This window comes from Hyla sarda, chromosome 1, assembly GCF_029499605.1.
Source record: "Hyla sarda isolate aHylSar1 chromosome 1, aHylSar1.hap1, whole genome shotgun sequence".
In the NCBI taxonomy this organism is placed as follows: domain Eukaryota; kingdom Metazoa; phylum Chordata; class Amphibia; order Anura; family Hylidae; genus Hyla; species Hyla sarda.
This window is the reverse complement of record NC_079189.1, coordinates 244712979-244737223: the sequence shown is the minus strand read 5'-3', so window position 1 is coordinate 244737223 and position 24245 is coordinate 244712979. Positions and strand designations below refer to the sequence as shown.

Below are 24245 nucleotides of genomic sequence, written 5' to 3'. Positions count from 1 at the left end.
TGCTCTACGGACGAACTGCATGGCTCAGGAGAGAGAGAGTGCCATGTACATTTGAGGCCTAAATTGGTGATTTGCACAGAGGTGGCTGATCATTACAGCGGTTTTTACATAGAGGCAAAAGAAAAAGAAAACACCCACATGTGACCCCATTTTGGAAACTACACCCCCCCACGGAACGTAACAAGGGGTATAGTGAGCCTTAACAACCCACAGGTATTTGACAAATTTTCGTTAAAGTTGGACATAAAAATTAAAAATGTGTTTTTTTCCCTGAAATGCTGGTGTTACCCCAAATTTTTCATTTTCACAAGAGGTAATAGGAAAAAAGCCCCCCAAATTTTGTAACACCCTTTTTTTCTGAGAAAGAACATACCCCATATGTGGATGTAAAGTGCTCTGCGGGCGAATTACAATGCTCAGAAGAGAAGGAGTGCCATTGGGCTTTTGAAGAGAGAATTAGGTTGGAATTGAAGGCCATGTGCGTTTACAAAGCCCCCATGGTGCCAGAACAGTGGACCCCCCCAAATGTGACCCCATTTTGGAAACTACACCCCTCACAGAATGTAATAAGGGGTGCAGCCTACTGTTCCAAAGACCTGTCAAATGCCAGTGGGGTGTAAATGCTCACTGCACCCCTTATTAAATTCTGTGAGGGGTATAGTTTCCAAAATGGGGTCACATGAGGGGGGGGTCCCCTCGGGGGGCTTTTTATCCTATTACTCCTTGTGAAAATGAAAAGTTTGGGGTAACATCAGCATTTTAGTCTTAATCACATTTTTCATTTTCACGTCCCACTTTAATGAAAGTTCGTCAATCACCTGTGGGGTGTTAAGGCTCACTATACCCCTTGTTACGTTCCTTGAGGGGTGTAGTTTCCAAAATTGTATGCCATGTGTTTTTTTTACTGTTCTGGCATCATGGGGGCTTCCTAAATGGGACATGCCCCCCAAAAACCAATTCAGCAAAATTCGCTCTCCAAAATTCCATTGTCGCTCCTTCACTTCTGAGACCTCTAGTGCATCCAAAGAGCACTTTACATCCACATATGAGATATTTCCTTACTCGAGAGAAAATGATTTACAAGTTTTGGGAGGAGGGGGGGGGGCTTTTTACCTTTTGCCCCTTGTAAAAATGAAAAAAAATGGGGCTACAAAAACATTTTAGTGTACAAAATGGAGATTTTGATTTTTCTCCTCCATTTTGCTGCTATTCCTGTGAAACACTTAAAGGGTTAACAAACTTTTTGAATGTCATTTTGAATAATTTGAGGGGTGCAGTTTTCATAAAATACCCTCTAATCTATTTCTAAACTTAACTGATCCCTGAAAAATTCTGATTTTGACATTTTCGGGAAAAATTGGAAAATTGCTGCTATACTTTGAAGCCCTCTGATGTCTTCAAAAAGTAAAAACATATCAACTTTATGATGCAAACATAAAGTAGACATATCGTATATGTGACTCAATATGTAATTTATTTGACATGTTCCTTTTCCTTACAAGCAGAGTGCTTCAAAGTTAGAAAAATGCAACATTTTCAAATTTTTCCTGAAATTTTGGAATTTTTCACCAAGAAATGATGCAATTATCGACGTAAATTTACCACTAACATAAAGTAAAATAGTTCACAAAAAAACAATCTTGGAAGCAAATTTATAAGTAAAAGCATCCCAGAGATATTAATACATAAAGTTAAAGTGGTTAGATGTGCAAAAAATGCTCCCGTCCTTAGGGTTATAATGGGCTCCGTCCCCAAGGGGCTAAAGAAGAAAAAACTTACCCCAATTCTGATTTGAAGTAAGCTATCTAACTGTTGGCACGGGGTGCAGAATGACTGATTGGTGAATGTTTGATGTGTATTTTTTTCAATCTTATTTACTGTTTAATTTGTCTTTTTTAAATTTGTTGTTTTTCATTTTTTTCATGATATATGTTTTTAGAATTTTTTTAGGCAAAACATGTTTTACATTTTTTTTTTTACTGTAAGTGTGTAATGTATTTATTTCTAATGCACTGACATTCTTTCAATGTATAATTTTAAATATTTGCGCAGAATTCTCTGCAGCCGAAACTTCATCACTAGGTTAAGTGGCCAGACTGCAAGTCAATTGCTTCCGAATGTTGGAGAGACAAAGATTATAATGTAATTTAAAAAAAAAACGCCAAATTGAAAGACGCCAAGTCGATATGGCATTCTACAGTTCCCTACTTTTGCCCAAAAAAATCCTAGTGGAAACCTCGCCAAAAAGTGGTAAACTGTTAACGAGTCCTATTTAGGGAATATACAGAATATTAGCAATATTGTTTTAAACATCAGTAACACTTTTAAGTAGGTGTCACACATGGCAGTTTTTTTTTTTAAACTACCACTGCAAATTTTGAGCCAAACTCAAAAGTGGATTTAAGAGGAAATATAAAGGAAGAACTTATACTTCTTTTTCTTGCTGGATCCACTTCTGGGTTTAGCTTAAAAAACTGCAGTTGCAGTTTTCCAATTTACTGCTGTGTGTGACACACTGCTGTGTGTGATACCAAGGAAGGTAGTGCATGTGCTGTAATTTAATTGGGCACTCTCATTAAAACTAATTTTTACTATTGCACTCCTTATGGTAAATAAAAAAAAATGTTCTAATGTACTAATAAAAATGAAGTTTTCTATGTTTTATTTGTGTTTAAAAAAGCTGCCACTTACCCCTGTATTTTATACTTGAATATCTCTTGCTTTTCACTTTGTATGGAAAAAATGTGAAAAAAAATGTGACACTAGGTGTCTTCCTACTTGTCCAGAGCACATTTTCCCCCATCTTTTGCACAGACTTTGGACTCCTGCTGGCCTGGCAGAAGTCCAAAAGCAGAAAATGCTGAGGGAGCTGTGTGCAGCCTTATCCAATTAGAGGTTATCTCAAACCCTGAACTGCAATGGGCTGTGTGTAGCAGAGTGAGGGAAGTTCTCCCCTGTATGGCTTCAGATGACGTCAGAGCCTGCTGGGTAATGCCCCTTCCCAGTCTGTGACTCTGAATGAGACCGAGCAGAAAATACAGAGCAATATCAAGGTAGAAAACGAACAAATAATAAAAATAAAGGCAGGGGGTGGGGCAGTGAACTGGGAGGATTATAAAATTGAAAGGGGTACTCCGGTGAAAAACTTTTTTTAAATCAACTGGTGCCAGAAAGTTAAACAGATTTGTTAATTACTTATATTAAAAAATCTTCATCCTTCCAGTACTTATTAGCTGCTGAATACTACAGAGGAAATTATTTTCTTTTTTGGACACAGAGCTCTCTACAAGACATCACGAGCACAGTGTTCTCTGCTGATATCTCTGTCCATTTTAAGAACTGTACAGAGTAGGAGAAAATCGCCATAGCAAACATATGCAGCTCTGGACAGTTCCTAAAATGGACAGAGATGTCAGCAGAGAGCACTGTGCTCGTGATGTCAGCAGAGAGCACTGTGTTCAAAAAGAAAATAATTTCCCCTGTAGTATTCAGCAGCTAATAAGTACTGGAAGGATTAAGATTTTTTAATAGAAGTAATTTACAAATCTGTTGATTAAAAAAAAATAATAATTTTGCACCGCAGTACCCCTTTAACAAGATCATGAGAGGTACTCTAACTTATTTTATATGTGATTGTTCTGCAGAGTCTTGATAGCTTGAATACACAAACACATACCTTTCTCTTTATATCAAAAGCCAAAGTAAGGAGCAGTGATGAGTAAAATCCCAGCTGCAGCATATAATAGCCATACAATGAGAACTCAAATGGCTGTGTAGCAAAAGAAGAAACATATTTCATTTTCTGTACAAGTTACAGGGTAAATAAGCACAATATAAATCCTATAATACTGACTTTTTTACCACATTTTGGACATTAGGGTTTACATTTTTAGCTTTATGTTTCACTTTTCAGAATATGTGTCTACCAATATTCTATTATATTATTTGGTAAAGCTACTACATTCCTATTCTTTAATCCCTTAATGACATTGGATGTAAATGTACATCCTGGTGCCTTGGTACTTGAAGGGGTATTCTGGTGGAATACAATTTTATTTCAAATAAACTGGATCATTTTGCTATGGGGATTTGCTCCTCCACTGTACAGTTTCTGACATGGACAGAGGTGTCAGCAGAGAGCACTGTGGTCAGACAGAAAAGACATTTAAAAAGAAAAGAACTTCCTGTGGAGCACACAGCAGCTGATAAGTACTGGAAGGATTAAGATTTTTAAATAGAAGTTATTTACATATCTGTTTAACTTTCTGGCACCAGTTGATTTAAAACATTTTTTTCCACCGGAGTATTCCTTTAATGAACAAGAATGTACATTTACATCCTAAGTGAGGGTAGGCGCTGGGCTCACTTTATAGACGGCAGGTCCAGGCTGTTATCAGCAGCCGATACCGCGCCGGTAATGGTGGACATCGGCAATCATGCTGATGCCTGCCAGTAAACTTTCAGATGCTGTGATCAAAACTGATCGCAGCATCTAAAGCAGCTGCAGTGCTTGCATTCAATCATTGGACTACCCGCTGCACAATTGAAAATGAGGGCCGGGGTTCTGCTTTCCTGCTCTGTGCCGCTTCAGGGATCTTCTTGTATAGTCTGCCTACAGAGGCAGAAGTAGATCGCCGATATTACTGATCAGTGCCATGCCAATGCAGAGCACTAAATAGTAATAGCAATCAAATGCATAAAATAGTTCCCAAAGGGGACCTAAAAATGTAACATAAATAGTAAAAAAGAAGCTTAAATATTTGAACAAGCCCTTTACACAATAACATTTAAATGACCATTTTAGAAAAAAAAGTGTAAAAAATGTTTTTTTATAAACTTTACTAAATATATTTTGGTAACATCACATGCAAAAAAAAAAATGAAATAAAAAGTTATCAAAAAGTCACATATACTAAAAAGTGGTACAGATAAAAACTATAGATCACAGTACAAAAAAACAAGCCCTCAAACATCTCTGTATACGGAAAAATAAGAAAGTTAGAGTGGTCATAATAGGACAATATTAAACATACTTATTTTGTTTAAAACATTGGCTTTTTTTTAAGCAGTACAATAGCAATGCATGTAACCATGGATGTAAGTTAAATCATTTTGACCCAAAGAATAAAGATAACAGTTTTACCATAAACAGTACTACATAAAAACAAAACTCTCCAAGAGTTGCAAAATTGTGGTTTTCTTTTCAAATTCCCCCCACAAAAAATATTTTTTTGGTTGCGCTGTACATTTTATAGTAAAAATGAAAGGTGTAATTACAAAGTAAAATTGGTCACTGAAAGAACAAGCCCACATATGGGTCTGTGGAGTTATGGCTTTTAGAAGACTAGGAGAAGAAAACAAAAATGCAAAAATGAAAATTGGGCTAATTAAATTAAATTAAAGACTAAATTAATAGACTAAATTAATAGACTAAACTAAATCAAGTGACTGAACGACAGAAACCATTGAGACTCCACAAAATGTGATTCTAACTTTTTATTCTATGTTCACATGGCTGAATTCCTGAGAGGAATTCCGTGGAAATATTCCACTTGGCGGCTCATTGATTTTAAAGTGATTCTGGTGCACCGTGCACACGCCAAAATTTCCATGGCAGAAACCGCTGCAGTGGAAATCCTGATTTCGGCCTCCGCAGAAACAATGGGCATGCTCCTTGTTTCTGCAGATTTCGCTCGGACATTCCGCTGTGTAAACATGGCCTTACTGTTTACATGTTTTTGTTGTGATATAGTTGTGGCAAAAACACGGTAGTATTATTGCGAGTGAGTTAAATGGTAATGGTACTGCAACAGAACAGCAATGTGTGCACAAAATCGAACAGCTATAATTTAAGAAATCCAATGGTTTAACCCATTCCAGGGATTATAAACAAATAAAGGGGACACTTTATGTTTCATCCTTTGAATAGCATAATAAAACCATGAGCCCTGGGGGCGCATGCGCGCGGCTCACTGAGGAAGTCGCATCTCATGTGAGCTCCGTGCCGGCTGTGCACCTACCGCCATTTTCAGCGCCTTAACACGGCTCCTCAGCTAATCCAAGCTCACCGAGGATACCATGAGTGTCTCCCGCTCCTCTAGGAGGAAACTCCAGAACCTTTCCCACGGCCTTTCTCAATCTATTCCTGACCTGTTCAGAACCGGGGCGAAATCCAAGATGGCCGCCGCGAGCTCCCTTATGTCGGAGGAGAACTCTGAGGACGAGGCCCTGCCTCCACCAGATGACCTCACGCCGACAGCTCTGTACCGCAATATACAGAAGATGTTTAAGGCCGAGCTTTTGCAGGCGGTAGCCACGTTCTCGTCACAGATCCAGGAGCTGACTCAGCGGGTGGCGGATAACGAGGCGAAAATAGATGAACTGGCGGATGCGGTGGATGTGGATCGGCGGGACTTGGACGAACAGGCAGATAAGATGGCGGCCCTGGAATACAAGCTGGAAGACCTGGAGAACAGGTCACGGAGGGCTAACTTGCGACTGAGGGGACTGCCGGAGTCGGTTACGGACTTCACCAAGGTACTTACCGATCTGTTTTCTGAGTTGGCGCCCCAGCTCGAACCTGAACTGCTGAGATTTGACAGGATCCATAGGGCTCTGGCTAGGCCCAAAAACGCTGAGCTACCAAGGGACATTGTCCTAAAATTGCATTATCCGGAGGTGCGGGATGTGCTGCTGCTTGCTGCCCGCGATTTGGCGGTTTTGCCGGGCCTGCCGCCCACTGCGAAGCTCTACTCCGATCTCGCTCCCTCCACACTCGCACGTCGCCGGGAGTTCAGACCCATAACATTGGCGCTTATCCAGAGGAAGGTGAAATACAGGTGGGGGTTCCCTTTCTCCCTCTCCTTTCAACTAAATGTCCGTTTCTACCTGCTCCGCACTCTGAAAGAAGCGCTTGTGGCCCTGAAAGCCAAAAACATCCAGCCCGTGGATCTGCCGCCGCTCCCACAGAGGGTCCGCCGTCCCACTCGTACCTGGACTCCGGTGTCCAGGCCTGCCAAGCCTAAGAAGCACACCTGACCTAGGAACATTTACCTGAGTGACTGGACTGCAATTGCTTGCCCCGTGAGCCTCGTGGTCTGATCCAACTGACAAGGTGCCATTCATGTATGTTTCCTGTATTCTTTGCCTCACTGTCTGAACTATGCATCTGAACTTTTTTGCCTCAGATGGGACTTGGACCTATGCGCAGATGGCGGCGCATAGGCCGGAATAGTGTGACCTCACCACCCCTACAGGGGACTTGGAAGTGTGATGGGTCCCGGACGGACCGGACCCGTACTTCCCACTTGGACTTGTTTTATTGTTTGTCTGTTTGGTTTGTGTTTTGTTGTCTGTCTTTTTGTTGTTTCCAGGTCTTATCGGAGGGATGCCTGTTTATATGGACATTTACTGACCGTGGTGGGTGATGTTTTGCATTATTGTTCTGTTTATCTATGGGATCCTGTCCTGACCTCCCCCTGCATAGTGCTGATTGGTCACAATGTGTAGGGTTATATCACATAATGTGAGGGGCTTTAATTCCCCCCACAAACTTAGTAAATAATTTAGAGACTATGTAAAGCTACGCCCTGATATTATATGCCTCCAAGAGTCTCACTTCACCCCTGCCTCCCACCCGAGGTTTTTTCATAGATCGTACAAACGTTACTTCCTGTCCACCTTCCCTTCTAAGAGTAGAGGTGTCATTACTTTTCTTAATGACGCACTGCCGTTCGATGTGAGTACTATAACCACTGATCCTGATAGCCGATATGTGATACTGCAAGGGACATTGTATGATAAACAGTTATGTGTCGTTAACTCATATGCACCCACTACTGACCCTATTTCTTTTTTTAGTACATTATGTTCTCTGCTCGGTTCCATGAGATACGACTGGCTGATTTGGGCAGGTGATTTTAACTTTGTGTACCACAGTGACTTGGATCGCTCTCATACCGCCCCGCTTCGTAGATCCGGGATCCGGCAGCGACAGATACAGGGGCTATTCAGTGACACGCACATAGCAGATGTTTGGCGAGAACACAATGGGAGAGCGAGGGGCTATACCTATTACTCTCAATCCCAGCACACGTATACACGCATTGATTGGATATTGGCTAACACACCACTGCTACCCTCCCTGCTGTATGCGAGACATGTGCCCTGTGCCTGGTCGGACCATGATGTAGTGCTTGCAGTGTTCCATTTAGCTAAGCCTTCCACAGTCCCTTTCCGCTGGAGGCTAAATGAGTCCTTACTTACCATTCCCAGGGTGAGTGCACAGTTAGATACTGAGCTGTCTGATTACTTTCATGTTAACTCGGGGTCAACAAGTGGGCCGTATTGGCTGTGGCTGGCCCATAAGTCCTATATGCGGGGTTGGATTATATCTATAGCCACGGGTCTTAAAAAAGACCGCTCAGCGACTAGGGTTGCTTTAGAAGCTAAATTGCTCCGCCTGACCTATGCTCATCAGTTGTCCCCCTCTATGTTTCTGTATGCTGAGATTAGGCACACTAGGGTGCAGCTGGATGCATTGCTCTCTGTTGAGGTGGACAAAGCTATCAGATGGACTCGGTCCACTTATTATAGGTATGCAAATAAACCAGACCGCCTGTTGGCGTCAATGTTACGTAATACTACCTCCTATAATAGAGTGCATGCGGTGCGACTTCGCCCTGGTTTGACTACCTCTATCCCGGACTTGGTGTACTCTGCTTTCCATTCCTTTTACTCCTCTTTGTATTCTCCCCCACCTGATTCTTCTACCTCTGTCCCTTCGGTTTCCTCCTACCTTGCTTCCTTGGCTCTTCCTACCTTGGATTCTGACGCTCTGGAGATTATGAATGGCCCATTTACTGCTGAGGAGGTGGAAGATGCGATTAAACATCTTAAGAATGGCAAGTCACCCGGGCCGGATGGTTTTTCGTCCGCATACTATAAAAAATTTGCTAAACACTTAATCCCCCATCTGGTGGCCTTGTTTAATTCTATGAGAACCCCTGCCCCGCTCCCCAGTGAATTTTTGGATGCCCATATTACGGTGCTGCCTAAGCCACATAGAGACCCCCTGCAACCTGCTAATTACCGGCCAATCACCCTTTTAAATATAGATACTAAATTGCTGACGTCCATTTTGGCTGCCCGGCTGAATAGATTCTTGCCCTCCCTGGTCCATTCCGACCAGGTGGGTTTTGTTCCGGGGAGGCAGGCTCCAGATAATGTGCGCAAAATTATTAACCTGATCCATTGGTCCACCACTTCTAAGACCCCCATGCTAGCGCTGGCCTTGGATATTGTCTCCTGCATTGTTTGCCCTGGCCATGGAGCCACTGGCGGCCCATATAAGATCCAATGCCAATATTAGGGGTGTGGGGGTGGGGGACAAGGAATACAAATGCAATCTATTTGCAGATGATTTTCTGCTCACCTTGACCGGTCCACTGGTCTCTCTTCCCAACTTGCATTCGGTTTTGGATACTTTCTCCGTAGTATCTGGGCTGAAAGTAAATACAGCTAAATCGGAGGTGATGTTTTGTAATGTGTCAGATCGGGTTCGACAGTTAGTGTTACTTAATTTTGGGTACAGGGACTCCTCTAGGGGCCTTACTTACCTGGCAGTTCGGCTAACCGACTCACTCGCCACCTTATATCAAGCCAATTACGCCCCTATGTATAAAACGCTGAAAGAGGATCTGTCGAAGTGGGACTACCCATATATATCATGGATGGGGAGGGTAACTGTAATTAGAATGGTGATATTACCGCGTTTGTTATACTTGTTCAAAACGCTCCCTATACCGATTAGCAAGGGGGACCTGGATGCCTTTCAGAAGATAGTATTTCAGTATATCTGGTCTAATAAGAGACCTAGGATTAGGAGGGCGGTAATGCACTACAATAAGAGGCTAGGAGGAGCATCGGTTCCCAATCTCCTTAAATATTACAATGCAGCGCGCATCGCTCAATTGGCCCAAATTAATATTAAGAGGGGCGCCCCGAGGTGGGTAGGTCTGGAGGAGGTGCTGGTTGCTCCGCACTCTTTGTCTGTCTTGATGTGGTCCAATACCCCAATAGCGTCCCGCCTGCCCTCCTCAGCACAAATTACGATGTATGCTTTGTCTCTCTGGCGTCAGGTCCGTTTTAAATATCTCCTGCAGTCTACTCCGTCTCCTTTGCTTCCATTTCTTTCTAACTCTTCCTTTCTTCCTGGCTGTACTCCCCTCTCCTTTCGGTGGTGGCATGGGAAGGGCTTATTCTATCTGCACCATTTCCTGAGGGGCCAATCATTGCATACTCTGGAATCTTTGTGCCAACACTACGAGTTGCCCATGTCAGAGTTTTTTAGGGCCCGCCAGATTCTCTCCTACTATAACTCTTGTATCCCACATCGCACACCCGTCACCCCTACTTCATTTGAGAGACATATGTTGTACACTCCTGCTGCAACGGGTTTACTCTCCCTCCTGTATGCCCACCTTAATTCTCCCCCGGCAGAGTCGAAGTTGAAATTTATGTTGGATTGGGAGAGGGATACCAATATGTCTCTAACGATGTCGCAGTGGAGAGAGTGCTGTACGGCTATAACTAGGGGCAGTTGGCAGGTATCCCTGATGGAGACATCGTTGAAAATACTTCACCGCACGTATAAAGTCCCTGCACTCCTACATGCCATCTATCCTTTAATCTCACCTTTGTGTTTTAGGGGCTGCCCGTCCAGGGGTACAATGCTCCATACATGGTGGACCTGTCCAGTGGTGCAATCGTTCTGGTCGCAGGTTCTGGACATGCTCTCCTCCATATTAGAGGCTCGGATCCCACGCACCCCTGCTTTTTGCCTGTTGAGCCATAAACCCTCCCAAATGGTATTTCGCACATTCAAGCTCTCCCAACATGTCCTTATGGCGTCCCGCATCCATATTGCGACGCAGTGGCAGAAAGCAGATTTACACTTCTTTATAGTGATAGACAGAATTAATGCTATCATGTTCAATGAAAAGTTGTCGGCCATACGGGAAGATCGGGTAGAGGGCTTTAATACTCTGTGGGAACCATGGTTAGCCTCCTCATACTGTCCCAACATGTCCCATACCTTTACGCTTTATTGAGGCTTGCCGGGGGGGGGGGGGGGGGGGGGGTTGGGGGCGTATGTATGTTTTGTTTAAATGATGTATCCACTTACCTGAATACCACGAGTCCTTTCATGTTCTTTGTATTTGATGCGGGTATTCCGCTCCGTGGATTTTATATTACTATCTGACTATGTAAACCTGGAATGTTTGTTTATTGTTGGATCTGCGGATCCTTTGTTCTTGCCCATGTTTCCATACTGTGTTTGTATTACATGAATCTTCAATAAAGCTCGTTTGATGGTTAAAACCATGAGCCCTGGTAATTGAACTGGTTTTATTATAATAGCCAGGCACCTGAGTAACTTGGACCGTCCTACTGTATACTGACTGTTAGGGCACACTTTAGGCATGCTGCAGATGCCTGTTCATTTTGCATGCAATCTTTGGACCATACATAAAAAAATTTCCATCATAGTAAGTGATGTCATAATGTTGATGTAATAATATTTTAATCAGAGGGGGTCTGATATCCACAGAACCTGCAGATCTAGAGAATATAAGGACCAGGCTTCCAGCACAGTTCTGGTCTATTATAAGGATAGCTAGTGGACCAGGCAGGTCCATGGATTGCCAATTACACTGATCAACACTATTAATTGAACAAGTGCTTGTTATAGTCCCCTAAGGGGACTAAGAAATGGTGAATAAAATAATGAAATAATATGTGTTTATAAATATGAATATGCCTCATCCCTAATAAAATTTCAAAACACCCCATTTTCCCATTGTAAACAAAAACAAAACATTTGGTTTTACCGCATGCAGGAATGTCAATACTATTACAATAATGAAACTGTACAATAAATGGGGTAAGCATGAAAAAATACAAAAAAGATGGTTAAAAGGTCCCATCTAAACTTCATAAGGTGAAAATTGAAAGAATTATGGTTATTATGGGTCACTGAGTCACTGTCATCGGGGACATTTTTTGTTGCCTCAAATGCACAGCGCTCTCTCTCCACCTGAGCGGGTGCGTATTTGAGGCAACAGGTTAGGGACGGCCACACACATCACATTCCCAGAATGATGATTCAGAGCATAGGGTTTGGGGTGGGCATATTTTTTAGTTTTGGCTATGCTCTGGGTCATCATTCTGGGAACATATCCTGTTTTATAATTTTTTGTCCCATGTACCCCATTTTAGTTATTTAGTGTACCCCAGTTATTTACCCCGTGTAATGCCCCTTGAGGGGGGGTCCCACTGTTCTGGCTCCATAGGAGAAAGCCAAAGCTCAAGGACCCTGACTGATCTCCGGAACCTCTGAGACCGGTGTGCATGCTGTTTACACCAAGACATGAGGCATGTCCTTACTCCAAAGAAATGTATTTACAAATTTACAATGACATTTTCTCCTTTTAAATTTGGGGTAACCCCAGCATTTTAGTGTAAAAAAATTAAAATTTTCATTTTCACATCCCACTTCCCATGAATATTTATCAAACACCTGTGGGGGGTTAAGGCTCACTGTACCCCTTGTTACGTTCCTTGAGGGGTGTAGTTTCCAAAATAGTATGCCATGCGTTTTTGTTTTTTTTGCTGTCCTGGCACCATAGGGGCTTCCTAAATGCGGTATGCCCCACCCCACACCCCATTTCAGCAAAATTTGCAAATGTGACTCCTTGAGGTATTTGCATACCCAGAAAAGATGGGGTTACACATTTTGGGGGGCATTTCTCCTATTACCCCTTGTAAAAATATAACATTTGGGGAAAAAAACTGCATTTTAGTAGAAAATAAGAATAAAAAATAATTTACACATCAGAAAAGTCAAACACCTGGGGGGTGGTAAGGCTCACTGTACCCCTTGTTACGTTCCTTGAGATGTGTAGTTTCCAAAATAGTATGCCATGTGTTTTTTCTTTTGCTGTCCTGGCACCATAGGGGCTTCCTAAATGCAATATGCCCCCCCCCCCCTCATTTCAGCAAAATTTGCAAATGTGACTCCTTCTCTTCTGAGCATTGTAGTGCGCCAGCAGAGCACTTGACGTCCACACATGGGGTGTTTCCATACTCGGAAGAGATGGTGTTACAAATTATGGGGGCATTTTCTCCTATTACCCATTGTAAAAATGTAAAATTTGGAGGAAACCAGCATTTTAGTTGGAAAAAAAAATAATAATTTACACATCCAACTTTAATGAAAAGTCATCAAACACCTGTGGGGTGCTAAGGCTCACTGTACCCCATGTTACATTCCTTGAGGGGTGAAGTTTCCAAAATAGTATGCCATGTGGTTTTTTTTTTTTTTTGCTGTCCTGGCACCATAGGGGCTTCCTAAATGGGACACGCCCCCCAAAAACCATTTCAGCAAAATTTGATGTGCAAAAGCCAAATGTGACAGCTTCTCTTCTGAGTACTGTAGTGCGCCAGCAGTGCACTTGACGTCCACACATGTGGTGTTTCCATACTCAGAAGAGATGGGGTTACGAATTTTGGGGGGCATTTTCTCCTATTACCCCTTGTAAAAATGTAAAATTTGGGGGAAAACTATCATTTTAGTGAAAAAAAAAAGACATCATTTACACATCCAACTTTAACGAAAAGTCGTGAAACACCTGTAGGGTGTTAAGGCTCACTGTACCTCTTGTTATGTTCCTTGAGGGGTGTAGTGTCCAAAATAGTATGCCATGTGTTTTTTTTTTGCTGTCCTGGCACCATAGGGGCTTCCTAAATGCGATATGCCCCCCCCCCCATTTCAGCAAAATTTGCAAATGTGACTCCTTCCCTTCTGAGCATTGTAGTGCACCAGCACTTGATGTCCACACATGCGGCATTTCCATACTCGGAAGAGATGATGTTACAAATTTTGGGGGCATTTTCTCCTATTACCCATTGTAAAAATTAAAAATTTGGGGGAAACCAGCATTTTATAAAAAAAAAATAAAAAATTTACACATCCAACTTTAACGAAAAGTCGACAAACACCTGTGGGGTGTTAAGGCTCACTGTACCCCATGTTACATTCCTTGAGGGGTGTAGTTTCCAAAATAGTATGCCATGTGGTTTTTCTTTTTTGCTGTCCTGGCACCATAGGGGCTTCCTAAATGGGACATGCCCCCCAAAAACCATTTTAGCTAAATTTGATTTGCAAAAGCCAAATGTGACTCCTTCTCTTCTAAGCATTGTAGTGCGCCAGCAAAGCACTTGACGTCCACACATGTGGTGTTTCCATACTCAGAAGAGATGGGGTTAATATTTTTGGGGGGCATTTTCTCCTATTACCCCTTGTAAAAATGTAAAATTTGGGGGAAAACTAGCATTTTAGTGGAAAAAAAATCATTTACACATCCGACTTTAACGAAAAATCGTGAAACACCTGTGGGGTGTTAAGGCTCACTGTACCCCTTCTTACATTCCTTGAGGGGTTTAGTTTCCAAAATAGTATGCCATGTGGTTTTTTTTTTTTTTTTTTTGCTTTCCTGGCACCATAGGGGCTTCCTATATGGGACATGCCCCCCAAAAACCATTTCAGCAAAATTTGATTTGCAAAAGCCAAATGTGACACCTTCTCTTCTGAGCATTGTAGTGCGCCAGCAATGCACTTGACCTCCACATATGTGGTGTTTCCATACTCAGAAGAGATGGAGTTACAAATTTTGGGTGGCATTTTCTCCTATCACCCCTTGTAAAAAGAAAAAATTTGGGAGAAAACTAGCATCATTTACACATCCAACTTTAACGAAAAGTCGTGAAACACCTGTGGGGTGTTAAGGCTCACTGGACCCCTTGTTACGTGCCTTGAGGGGTGTAATTTCCAAAATAGTATGCCATATGTTTTTTTTTTTTGCTGTTCTGCCAGCATAGGGGCTTCCTAAATGCGACATGCCCCCCAAAAACTATTTCAGAAAAACTCACTCTCCGAAATCCCACTGTTGCTCCTTCCCTCCTGAGCTCTCTAGTGCACCCGCCGAACACTTACACATACACATATGAGGTATTTCCTTACTCGAGAGAAATTGGGTTTCACATTTTAGGAAGATTTCTCTCCTTTTACCCCTTGTAAGAATTCAAAAACTGGGTCTACAAGAACATGCGAGTGTAAAAAAATTAAGATTTTGAATTTTCTCCTTCAATTTGCTGCTATTCCTGTGAAACACCTAAAGGGTTAACAAACCTTTTGAATGTAATTTTGAATACTTTGAGGGGTGCAGTTTTTATAATGGGGTCATTTGTGGGGTATTTCTAATATGAAGGCCTTTCAAATCCACTTCAAAACAGAACTGGTCCCTGAAAAATTTCGATTTTGAAAATGTTGTGAAAAATTGGAAAGTTGCTGCTTTACTTTGAAGCCCTCTGATGTCTTCCAAAGGTAAAAACATGTCAACTTTATGATGCAATCATAAAGTAGACATGTTGTTTATGTGAACCAATATATAATTTATTTGGAATATTCATTTTCCTTATAAGCAGAGATCTTCAAAGTAAAAAAAAAAATGCAAAATTCAAATCAAATTTTACGCATTTTTCACCAAGAAATGATGCAAGCTTCGAATTTTTTTTACCCCAAACATAAAGTACAATATGTCATGAAAAAACATTCTCGGAATCAGAATGAAAGGTAAAAGCATCCCAGAGTTATTAATGCTTAACTCCTTAAGGACCCATGACGTACCGGTACGTCATGAGTCCGCACCCGATCTATAACGCGGGGCCACGGCGTGGCCCCGCGTCATAGCGGGTCGGGCCCGGCCTCTAACAACGGCCGGGACCCGTGGCTAATAGCGCGCGGCATTGATCGCGGTGCCCCGTGCTATTAACCCTTTAGACGCGGCGTTCAAAGTTGAACGCCTCGTCTAAAGTGAAAGCATGCCGGTTAGCTCAGGGAGCTTTTCGGGATAGCCGCGGCGAAATCGCAGCATCCCGAACAGCTTACAGGACAGCTGGAGGATCCCTACCTGCCTCCTCGCTGTCCGATCGACGAATGACTGCTCAGTGCCTGAGATCCAGGCATGAGCAGTCAAGCGGCAGAATCATCGATCACTGGTTTCCTATGAGAAACCAGTGATCAATGTAATAGATCAGTGTGTGCAGTGTTATAGGTCCCTATGAATAAAGTGAATAAAGTGAATAAAGATCATTTAACCCCTTCCCTATTAAAAGTTTGAATCACCCCCCCTTTTCCCATACAAAAAAACACAGTGTAAATAAAAATAAAAATAAACATATATGGTATCGCCGCGTGCGGAAATGTCTAAATTATAAAAATATATAGTTAATTAAACCGCACGGTCAATGGCGTACGCGCAAAAAAATTGCATTTTTGGTCACTTTTTATATCATGAAAAAATGGTACCACTAAAATGCTAAAATGGTACCACTAAAAACTTCAGATCACGGCGCAAAAAATGAGCCCTCATACCTCCCCATACGCGGAAGTTATAGGGGTCTGAAGATGACAATTTTAAACGTATTAATTTTCCTGTATGTAGTTATGATTTTTTCCAGAAGTACGACAAAATCAAACCTATATGAGTAGGATATCATTTTAACCGTATGGACCTACAGAATAAAGATAAAGTGTCATTATTACCGAAAAATTTACTACGTAGAAACGGAAGCCCCCAAAAGTTACAAAACAGCGTTTTTTTTTTCAATTTTGTCTCACAATGATTTTTTTTCTGTTTCGCCGTAGATTTTTGGGCAAAATTACTGATGTCATTACAAAGTAGAATTGGTGACGCAAAAAATAAGCCATCATATGGATTTTTAGGTGTAAAATTGAAAGAGTTATGATTTTTTAAAGGCAAGGAGGAAAAAACGAAAATGCAAAAACGGAAAAACCCTCGGTCCTTAAGGGGTTAAAGTGAAAGTGGTCAGATGAGCAAAAATTGGCCGGGTCCTACAGTGAAAATTGCCTGGGTCCTTAAGGGGTTAACAAATAATATACTATGTGTGGATTTTCCTCACCCAGTGTAACATAGGACAATTGATACCCTAAAGATTCATCCCATTCAGAAAAGTTACTAGTTATTGTATTATTATATCAGATCCTAAATGTTAATTTTCTGGGATTAATAAAATACTTTTATAAAAACTCTGATCACTGGTCACCAACACCTCCCATATTTGTTAGTATCGAGGGACCCCACAAAAAGTCTTCAAACTGTGAGTAAAACAGTAGACATTATGGGCACATTCACTTCACATTATGTTGCTTACAAGTCAGCCCCCTATCCTTTGAAGCCACCCGTACCTGCTTAAGCACCATAACCATGAAATGACTTATTAAACATACCTATAGGCATATGTTCACACACCCATAACATAATTCATATAGTCTTATATTTAAAATAATTATGGCCTTTTTGCAATTCACCAAATATAAACTGGAAATTATATGTATTCAGTAAACACACTTTTCAGCACCAATCCAATTTTCATCCAAAATATATTTGATTCTATGTTTTAAAGGCTCTTATGAAACAAAGAGGGTTTTTCACCACTTTATGCAGAGATCAGCAATGTTCAGAAGCCCTATAGAGCAGTGGTTCTCAACCTTTTTTGCGACTGTACCTTCAAAGGGTGGGGTACACGCGTGGAGTACATGCGAGGGGTACCCGTGGACAAAATAAGTCATAAAATTACTTATTTTCATAATGGCATGTGCTTATCTTTATACTAATGCAATACTTAATCTCCTTGTGCCAGTATTCCCCCCTCACTCTTAATCCCCTTGTGCCATTATTAACAGATAATGGCAAAAGGGGATCAGAGGGAGAGGGGAATAATGGCACAAGGGCATTAAGATGAGGGGGGGGGATAATGGCAAAGGGGGATCAGAGGGAGGGGGGGGGGAATAATGGCACAGAGGGATTAAATGCTGGAGCTGCGGCCACGGTACTTTACAGAGAGCTGCCACGGCCATTCCCCGCTCTGCGCTGACAAATACTGGCCAATGTATATGCGTACAAACGGTTGACAACCCCTGCTACAGAGAATGAAAAAACACACCGTGCTATCATTTGGGGGATAATTTTCCTCCATTCTCAGAATAGGTGGGGGTCCCAGAGGTTAACCCCCTGTGATTGGCTAGGCAGTCTGGACCAATAACAGGTCTGCCTGGGAAATATGAAATTACAGTGCTGTAATTTCATATTCCTGTCGGCCAGGTCCGGTCCCCGGCCTCCGGCATATCTACCACCCGTCCGCAAACTGTTGTAACTATAACCCCCAGTATGTCCTCACTGTAAGGGCATGCTGGGAGCTGTAGTACAGCAATATTTTTTGTTTACCCACAAAAGTCACACAAAAAATTGCTTAGGCGCGCGTGCGACTTTTTGTGCGACTTTTGTAAGCAAAAAACCCCTCTAAATCCCTTGATAAATTATCTTCTTTATCAACATAGCTGACTGGTTTTGTGTTTTTTTTTTCTTATGACCAGTGTACTTTTGGTGAGACCCTGGCTGGTAAGGCCTCAGTAGAAAAGATTTTAGATACCTTGCCTTAAAGCAACACAAACTACATTTTAGAAAAATAGCAGGCGCTGTTAGGACCAGGCAATGAATTTCTGAGCAGATTAGGCAGAAAGTATTGACATGTTAATTCTTTCTGCAGAGGCTGGAATCAGAGTTTCTGTAGCAGTTGTTTCAGCCACATGCACAATGCAGCATAATCCCATTGAAAACTTCCTGTCCCATTGCAATGGAATTTCCAAGCAGACATTTCGCCAGATTCGGCTAGATAATTCGTCCGTGTGAACATAGCTCAAGGTGTGTTTCCATATTCAAGTTTTTTTGATTCAGGTCTTGAAGCCAAAGTTAAGACGGGAATAAAAAGATGGGAAATCTTAGTCTTTCCTTTATACAGGTCCCCCATTTATGATACCATGTTATTCCTATGCACATTACATGCAAACATAAACTATTTTCTAGTTGGTAGTTTCATAAATGTTTGTGACACTTACCTGATAGGGATAATCTGTCCAGAATTCCTGCTGGTCCCAAAACCATGGCTTCTAAATGATAAATCACAACATGTAAAGTAAGCAATCTGCAGGGGCTGGCTGCTAGTTTATGCACAAATAGCAACAATATCTCATTGTTTGAGTCTGCCAGAACAATTTACACTAAATATAGATACAGTGGGGGAGATTTATCAAAACCTGTCCAGAGGAAAAGTTGACCAGTTGCCCATAGCAACCAATCAGATTGCTCATTTCATTTTTGAAAAGGCCTCTGAAAAATGAAAGAAGTCATCTGATTGGTTGCTATGGGCAACTCAGCAACTTTTCCTCTGGACAGGTTTTGCAAAATCTCCCCCAGTATTAAGAGATTGTAATTAAAACTGTAATTACCTAAAAAAATATATAAATAAATAAAAACCTGTAAAGGTTGTGTTCATGTAGAACATCATTTTTTTATATGTTATGTTAGGCCACATTAAAAATAAATAAATATAAAAAAAGGTGGATCCCGTTCAGGACCTATCCTTTACCTAAAGCGAACTGGTACAACAAGAGCTACTGAAGGGTTACTGAAGAGGGTCTTTTACAGCTCCTACAGAGCTTAACCCCTTCCCGACCCATGACATACATGTACGTCATGGGTCGGCTCCCATTCTATAACGTGGGGCCACGGCATGGCCCCACGTCATAGCGGGTCGGACCCGGCACCTAGCAACGGCCGGGAAACGTGGCAGTGGTCGCGGCGCCGCACGCTATTAACCCTTTAGACGCGGCATTCAAAGTTGAATGCTGTGTCTTAAGTGAAAGTAAACTAATGCCGGTTAGCTCAGGGAGCTTTTCGGGATAGCCTCGGCGAAATTGCGGCATCCCGAACAGCTTACATGACAGCCGGAGGATCCCTACCTGCCTCCATGCTGTCCGATCGCTGAATGACTGCTCAGTGCCTGAGATCCAGGCATGAGCAGTCAAGCGGCAGAATCATTGATCACCGAACCAGTGATCAATGTAAAAGATCAGTGTGTGCAGTGTTATAGTCCCCTATGGGAGCTATAACACTGCAAAAAAAAAAAAAAAAAAAGTGGAAAAAAAAAAGTGAATAAAGATCATTTAACCCCTTCCCTAATAAAAGTTTGAATCACACCCCTTTTCCCATTTAAAAAAAAAAACTGTGTAAATAAAAATAAACATATGTGATATAGCCTCCTGCAGAAATGTCCGAATTATAAAAATATATCATTAATTAAACCGCACGGTCGATGGCAAAAAAATTCCAAAGTCCAAAAAAGCTTATTTTTGGTCACTTTTTATATCATGAAAAAATGAATAAAAAGCGATCAAAAAGTCCGATCAATACAAAAATGGTACCGCTAAAAACTTCAGATCACGACACAAAAAATGAGCCCTCATACCGCCCCAAACGCAGAAAAATAAAACAGTTATAGGGGTCAGAAGATGACAATTTTAAACGTATTAATTTTCCTGCATGTAGTTATGATTTTTTCCAGAAGTACAACAAAATCAAACGTATATAAGTAGGGTATCATTTTAACCGTATGGACCTAAAGAATAAAGAGAAAGTGTCATTTTTACCTAAAAATGTACTGTGTAGAAACAGAAGCTCCCAAAAGTTAAAAAATTGTGTTTTTTCTTCAATTTTGTCGCACAATGAATTTTTTTTCTGTTTCTCTGTAGATTTTTGGGTAAAATGACTGACGTCATTACAAAGTAGAATTGGTGGCACAAAAAATAAGCCATCATATGGATTTTTAGGTGCAAAATTGAAAGAGTTATAGTTTTTTAAGGGTAAGGAGGAAAAAACAAAAGTGCAAAAACGGAAAAACCCTGGGTCATGAAGGGGTTAATATAACTGCAGTCGCGAACAATGCATACTGACATAATTATGTGTTCAATGACTGGCTACAGGGGTCACATGTCTGTACACAGCAAAATGTAAACAGAGACTGACAATGGACTATCGGAGATGGAATAACAAGATAACTTATTTATTTTATTTATAACAGGGAATTAGAAAATGTGTAACATGCTCATTTCTTCTGTCTTCCTCTACTGATCCGCATAGAAAGTAGTCCCTCACACATCCTGTATGCAGTTCTATAAGGCCGTATATGTAAAGAGTGAAAAAATATTACAGTACTACACATAAAATAATTCTTGTTCATTCTCACTGTGAGAGATATATTTTTATACATTTCTATGAAGTACTTGTTCTCTCTCTATACATATACAGGTAGAGTGCATACAGAAAGTATATAATTTACACAAGTATCAATGCACAGTGAGAAGGCCAGCAATGGAACGTGTGTTTCCACCACGTTCCACCTGCAAAAGGTGGAAGCAAAAACAGCAAAACAATAAAGCAGGCAGTGCTACCACTAATAATATAATTACTATTTGCTATGGACAATTAGGGACATTTATCAATGTTTGCTTATGTATTCCTTTTTTTAGTACTTTTTTCTTTACTTTTTTTTTGCTTATGTGTGACTTATTTATCAACTGGTTTCAGCCTGTTGATAATTTTCTTTCACGTAAGCAATTTCTTCTTTTTTACTTTGGTAGTAGCATTTTCTGCTCCATGTTTGAGCTGGAGTAAATTTAGTCAATTTTAACCCTGTTGCGACTTTTTTTTGCGCAATTGCGACTGTCGCAGTTAATAAATACCTGACTACCCGTAGTCCATTTTAAAATTATTACTTCGTAGTTAAGTTTTTGAAAACTTGCTTTTCTCGCTTTCCAGTCAAAATGTCGCACGAAAAATCGCGTAGTCGCAGGTGCGACATTTTTGCAACATTTTTAGTAAAGAAAAATTTACTAAATCGCTTGATAAATGCCTGTCAATATGCTTATTTTCACACATACTGTGAAATTATACAAAATGGGAGATTTATTAATATACAGTGGTCCCACAAGCTACAATATTAATTGGTTCCAGGACGAACATTGTATGTTGAGACCATAACTGTCAGCACCAGCAGGGTTAACAGGTGCTGACAAGGTGTTGTTGCAAGGTTGCCGGGTTACGCCCTGCTGTCTGAGTGGCTAGCTACTGATTGACCACATGTGCATCTCCCTATATTACCACGCATCAGACACTGGGAAGATGCCTGTGAAAGCGGTCATTACCTGAGTAGCTAGCATTCCCTTATTTCCTTGTACACCCGGCAACTTGACTTCTGGCTTCATATCTGACTTCTCTTTGGTTATAGCGATTTGGCACCTCTTCCCACTCCTGGCTTGACTCGTTTGACTGACATCGACTTTATGTGTGTATGTTTAGTTTGTCTTTGTTAGTTGCTTGTTTCCCTGTTGCTCCTGACAACTGACAGGATTGTATTTTATTGTGTTGACATTTGACTCCCCTCACTTATTTAGGAAGGGATTGTTGACCAGTTGGCAGCCTATCATTTAGGATAGGCGGACAAGTAGGCAGGGACAGGGGCGCGGGTGAGCTTAGCGAGCACTCCTTCCCTGCCCATACGTGACAATAACTCTATGGAAAACTGGTAATTGGTTCTGAAGCCCTTAAAATGTCATCCAAAAATGGGAAAAAGTGAGGATTAAAGAAAAATAAGTAGATAACTAATACACAGGTAAAGAGTAGAACAGAACATGTAGTACCTCCCTGTACTGTAGAGGGCACTACCAGACAGCCAATCAGTGCATGCACTTTAGAAATACAGGGGTTTTACCAGCAAAATGCCCATTTTGCAGATCTGGACAGGCTGTAGCATTGTATGTTGAGTCTGGTTTCAAGTTACAATGGTCCAGAAAAGATCATTGTATATTGAAAATATTGTATGTTGAGGCCATTGTAAGTTGAGGGATCACTGTATGAACAGTGAAGCAGTTGCCCATAACAACCAATCAGATTCCAGCTTAAATTTTTCCAGAGGTCTTTTTAAAAATGAAATATGCAATCTCTTTGGTTTCAACTACCCCACTGTTCCTTTGCAAAAGGTTTGTAAATTTCTCTTTAAAGGGGTACATCGGTGGAAAACTTTTTTTAAAAATCAACTGGTGCTAGAAAGTTAAACAGATTTGTAAATTACTTCTATTAAAAAAATCTCAATCCTTCCAGTACTTATTAGCTGCTGAATACTATAGAGGAAATTCTTTTCTTTTTGGAACACAGAGTTCTCTGCTGAATCACAAGCACAGTGCTCTCTGCTGACATCTCTGTCCATTTTATGAACTGTCCAGAGTAGGAGAAAATCCTCATAGCAAACATATGCTGCTCTGAACAGTTCCTAAAATGGACAGAGATGTCAGCAGAGAGCACTGTGCTCGTGATGTCAGCAGAGAGCAGTGTGTTCCAAAAAGAAAATAATTTCCTCTGTAGTATTCAGCAGCTAATAAGTACTGGAAGGATTAAGATTTATTAATAGAAGTAATTTACATATCTGTTTAACTTTCTGGCACCAGTTGATTTAAAAAAAAAAGTTTTCCACCGGAGTACCCCTTTAAAGGATAACTCCTGTAAAGCATACTTCTAATACTTTTTAGGCAGCAGGATGTCTTTTGTATTAAAGGGGTATTCCGGTGTCTATACTTCTTATCCTCTATCCAAAGTATATGGATGATCGCAGGGGTCCCGCAATATATCCATATGTCTGACCCCTACCGCACATCTATATATATACAGGTGCCGGCTCACCGCTATGAATGACAAGTAAAGCAGTGCAGGGAGCAGAGGCTCGCGCTGCTGCTGCCAATAGCTTATTTGTCGTTCATAGTGGTGAGCCAGAATTTGTATATGTATGCTGTGAGGGTCAGACACATATCCATATGTCTGACCCCCACAGAATGATATGCAGCTGCTGCCCGCTATGAATGACAAACTCTTAGCAGCGAGAGCGGGCAGCAGCCCTCCGCTCCCCCACTAATAGAGTTTTCATTCATTGGCACCCAGGGGCAGGAGAAGATGAAGATTAATATGCGCAGCTGGGGGGGGCAGTATATATATAAATATGCGCAGCAGGGGTCAGTATATGCGCAGCGGGGGTCAGTATAGATATATAATAGCGCTGGGGGGGCAGTACATTTATTCAAGCGCAGCGGCCACTAAGTTTGATATAGCGCAGCAGGGGGAAATATATATAGAAACGCTGGAGGGGCCAGATATATACCCCCCAGCGATTCTATACATCTTTGCATAGATTCAGGGCTTCTGGTGGGGAATTTAAAA

At 41.3% G+C, this 24245-nt stretch overlaps 1 protein-coding gene across 6 annotated transcripts in view; it reads right to left on the bottom strand.

Annotated features, from left to right (window-relative positions):
• Positions 1–24245, bottom strand: part of CERS4 (ceramide synthase 4) — a 324796-nt gene that overhangs the window by 70922 nt on the left and 229629 nt on the right. For 5 of the 6 annotated variants that reach the window (XM_056569864.1, XM_056569861.1, XM_056569856.1 and 2 more), the window contains 2 exons: positions 19040–19090; positions 3677–3769 (listed from right to left, as the gene is read on the bottom strand). In XM_056569864.1, coding sequence (XP_056425839.1) covers positions 3677–3769; positions 19040–19090 — 144 coding nt within the window. The remainder of the gene's footprint in view (positions 1–3676; positions 3770–19039; positions 19091–24245) is intronic. The other variant, XM_056569870.1, reaches the window with a different exon arrangement.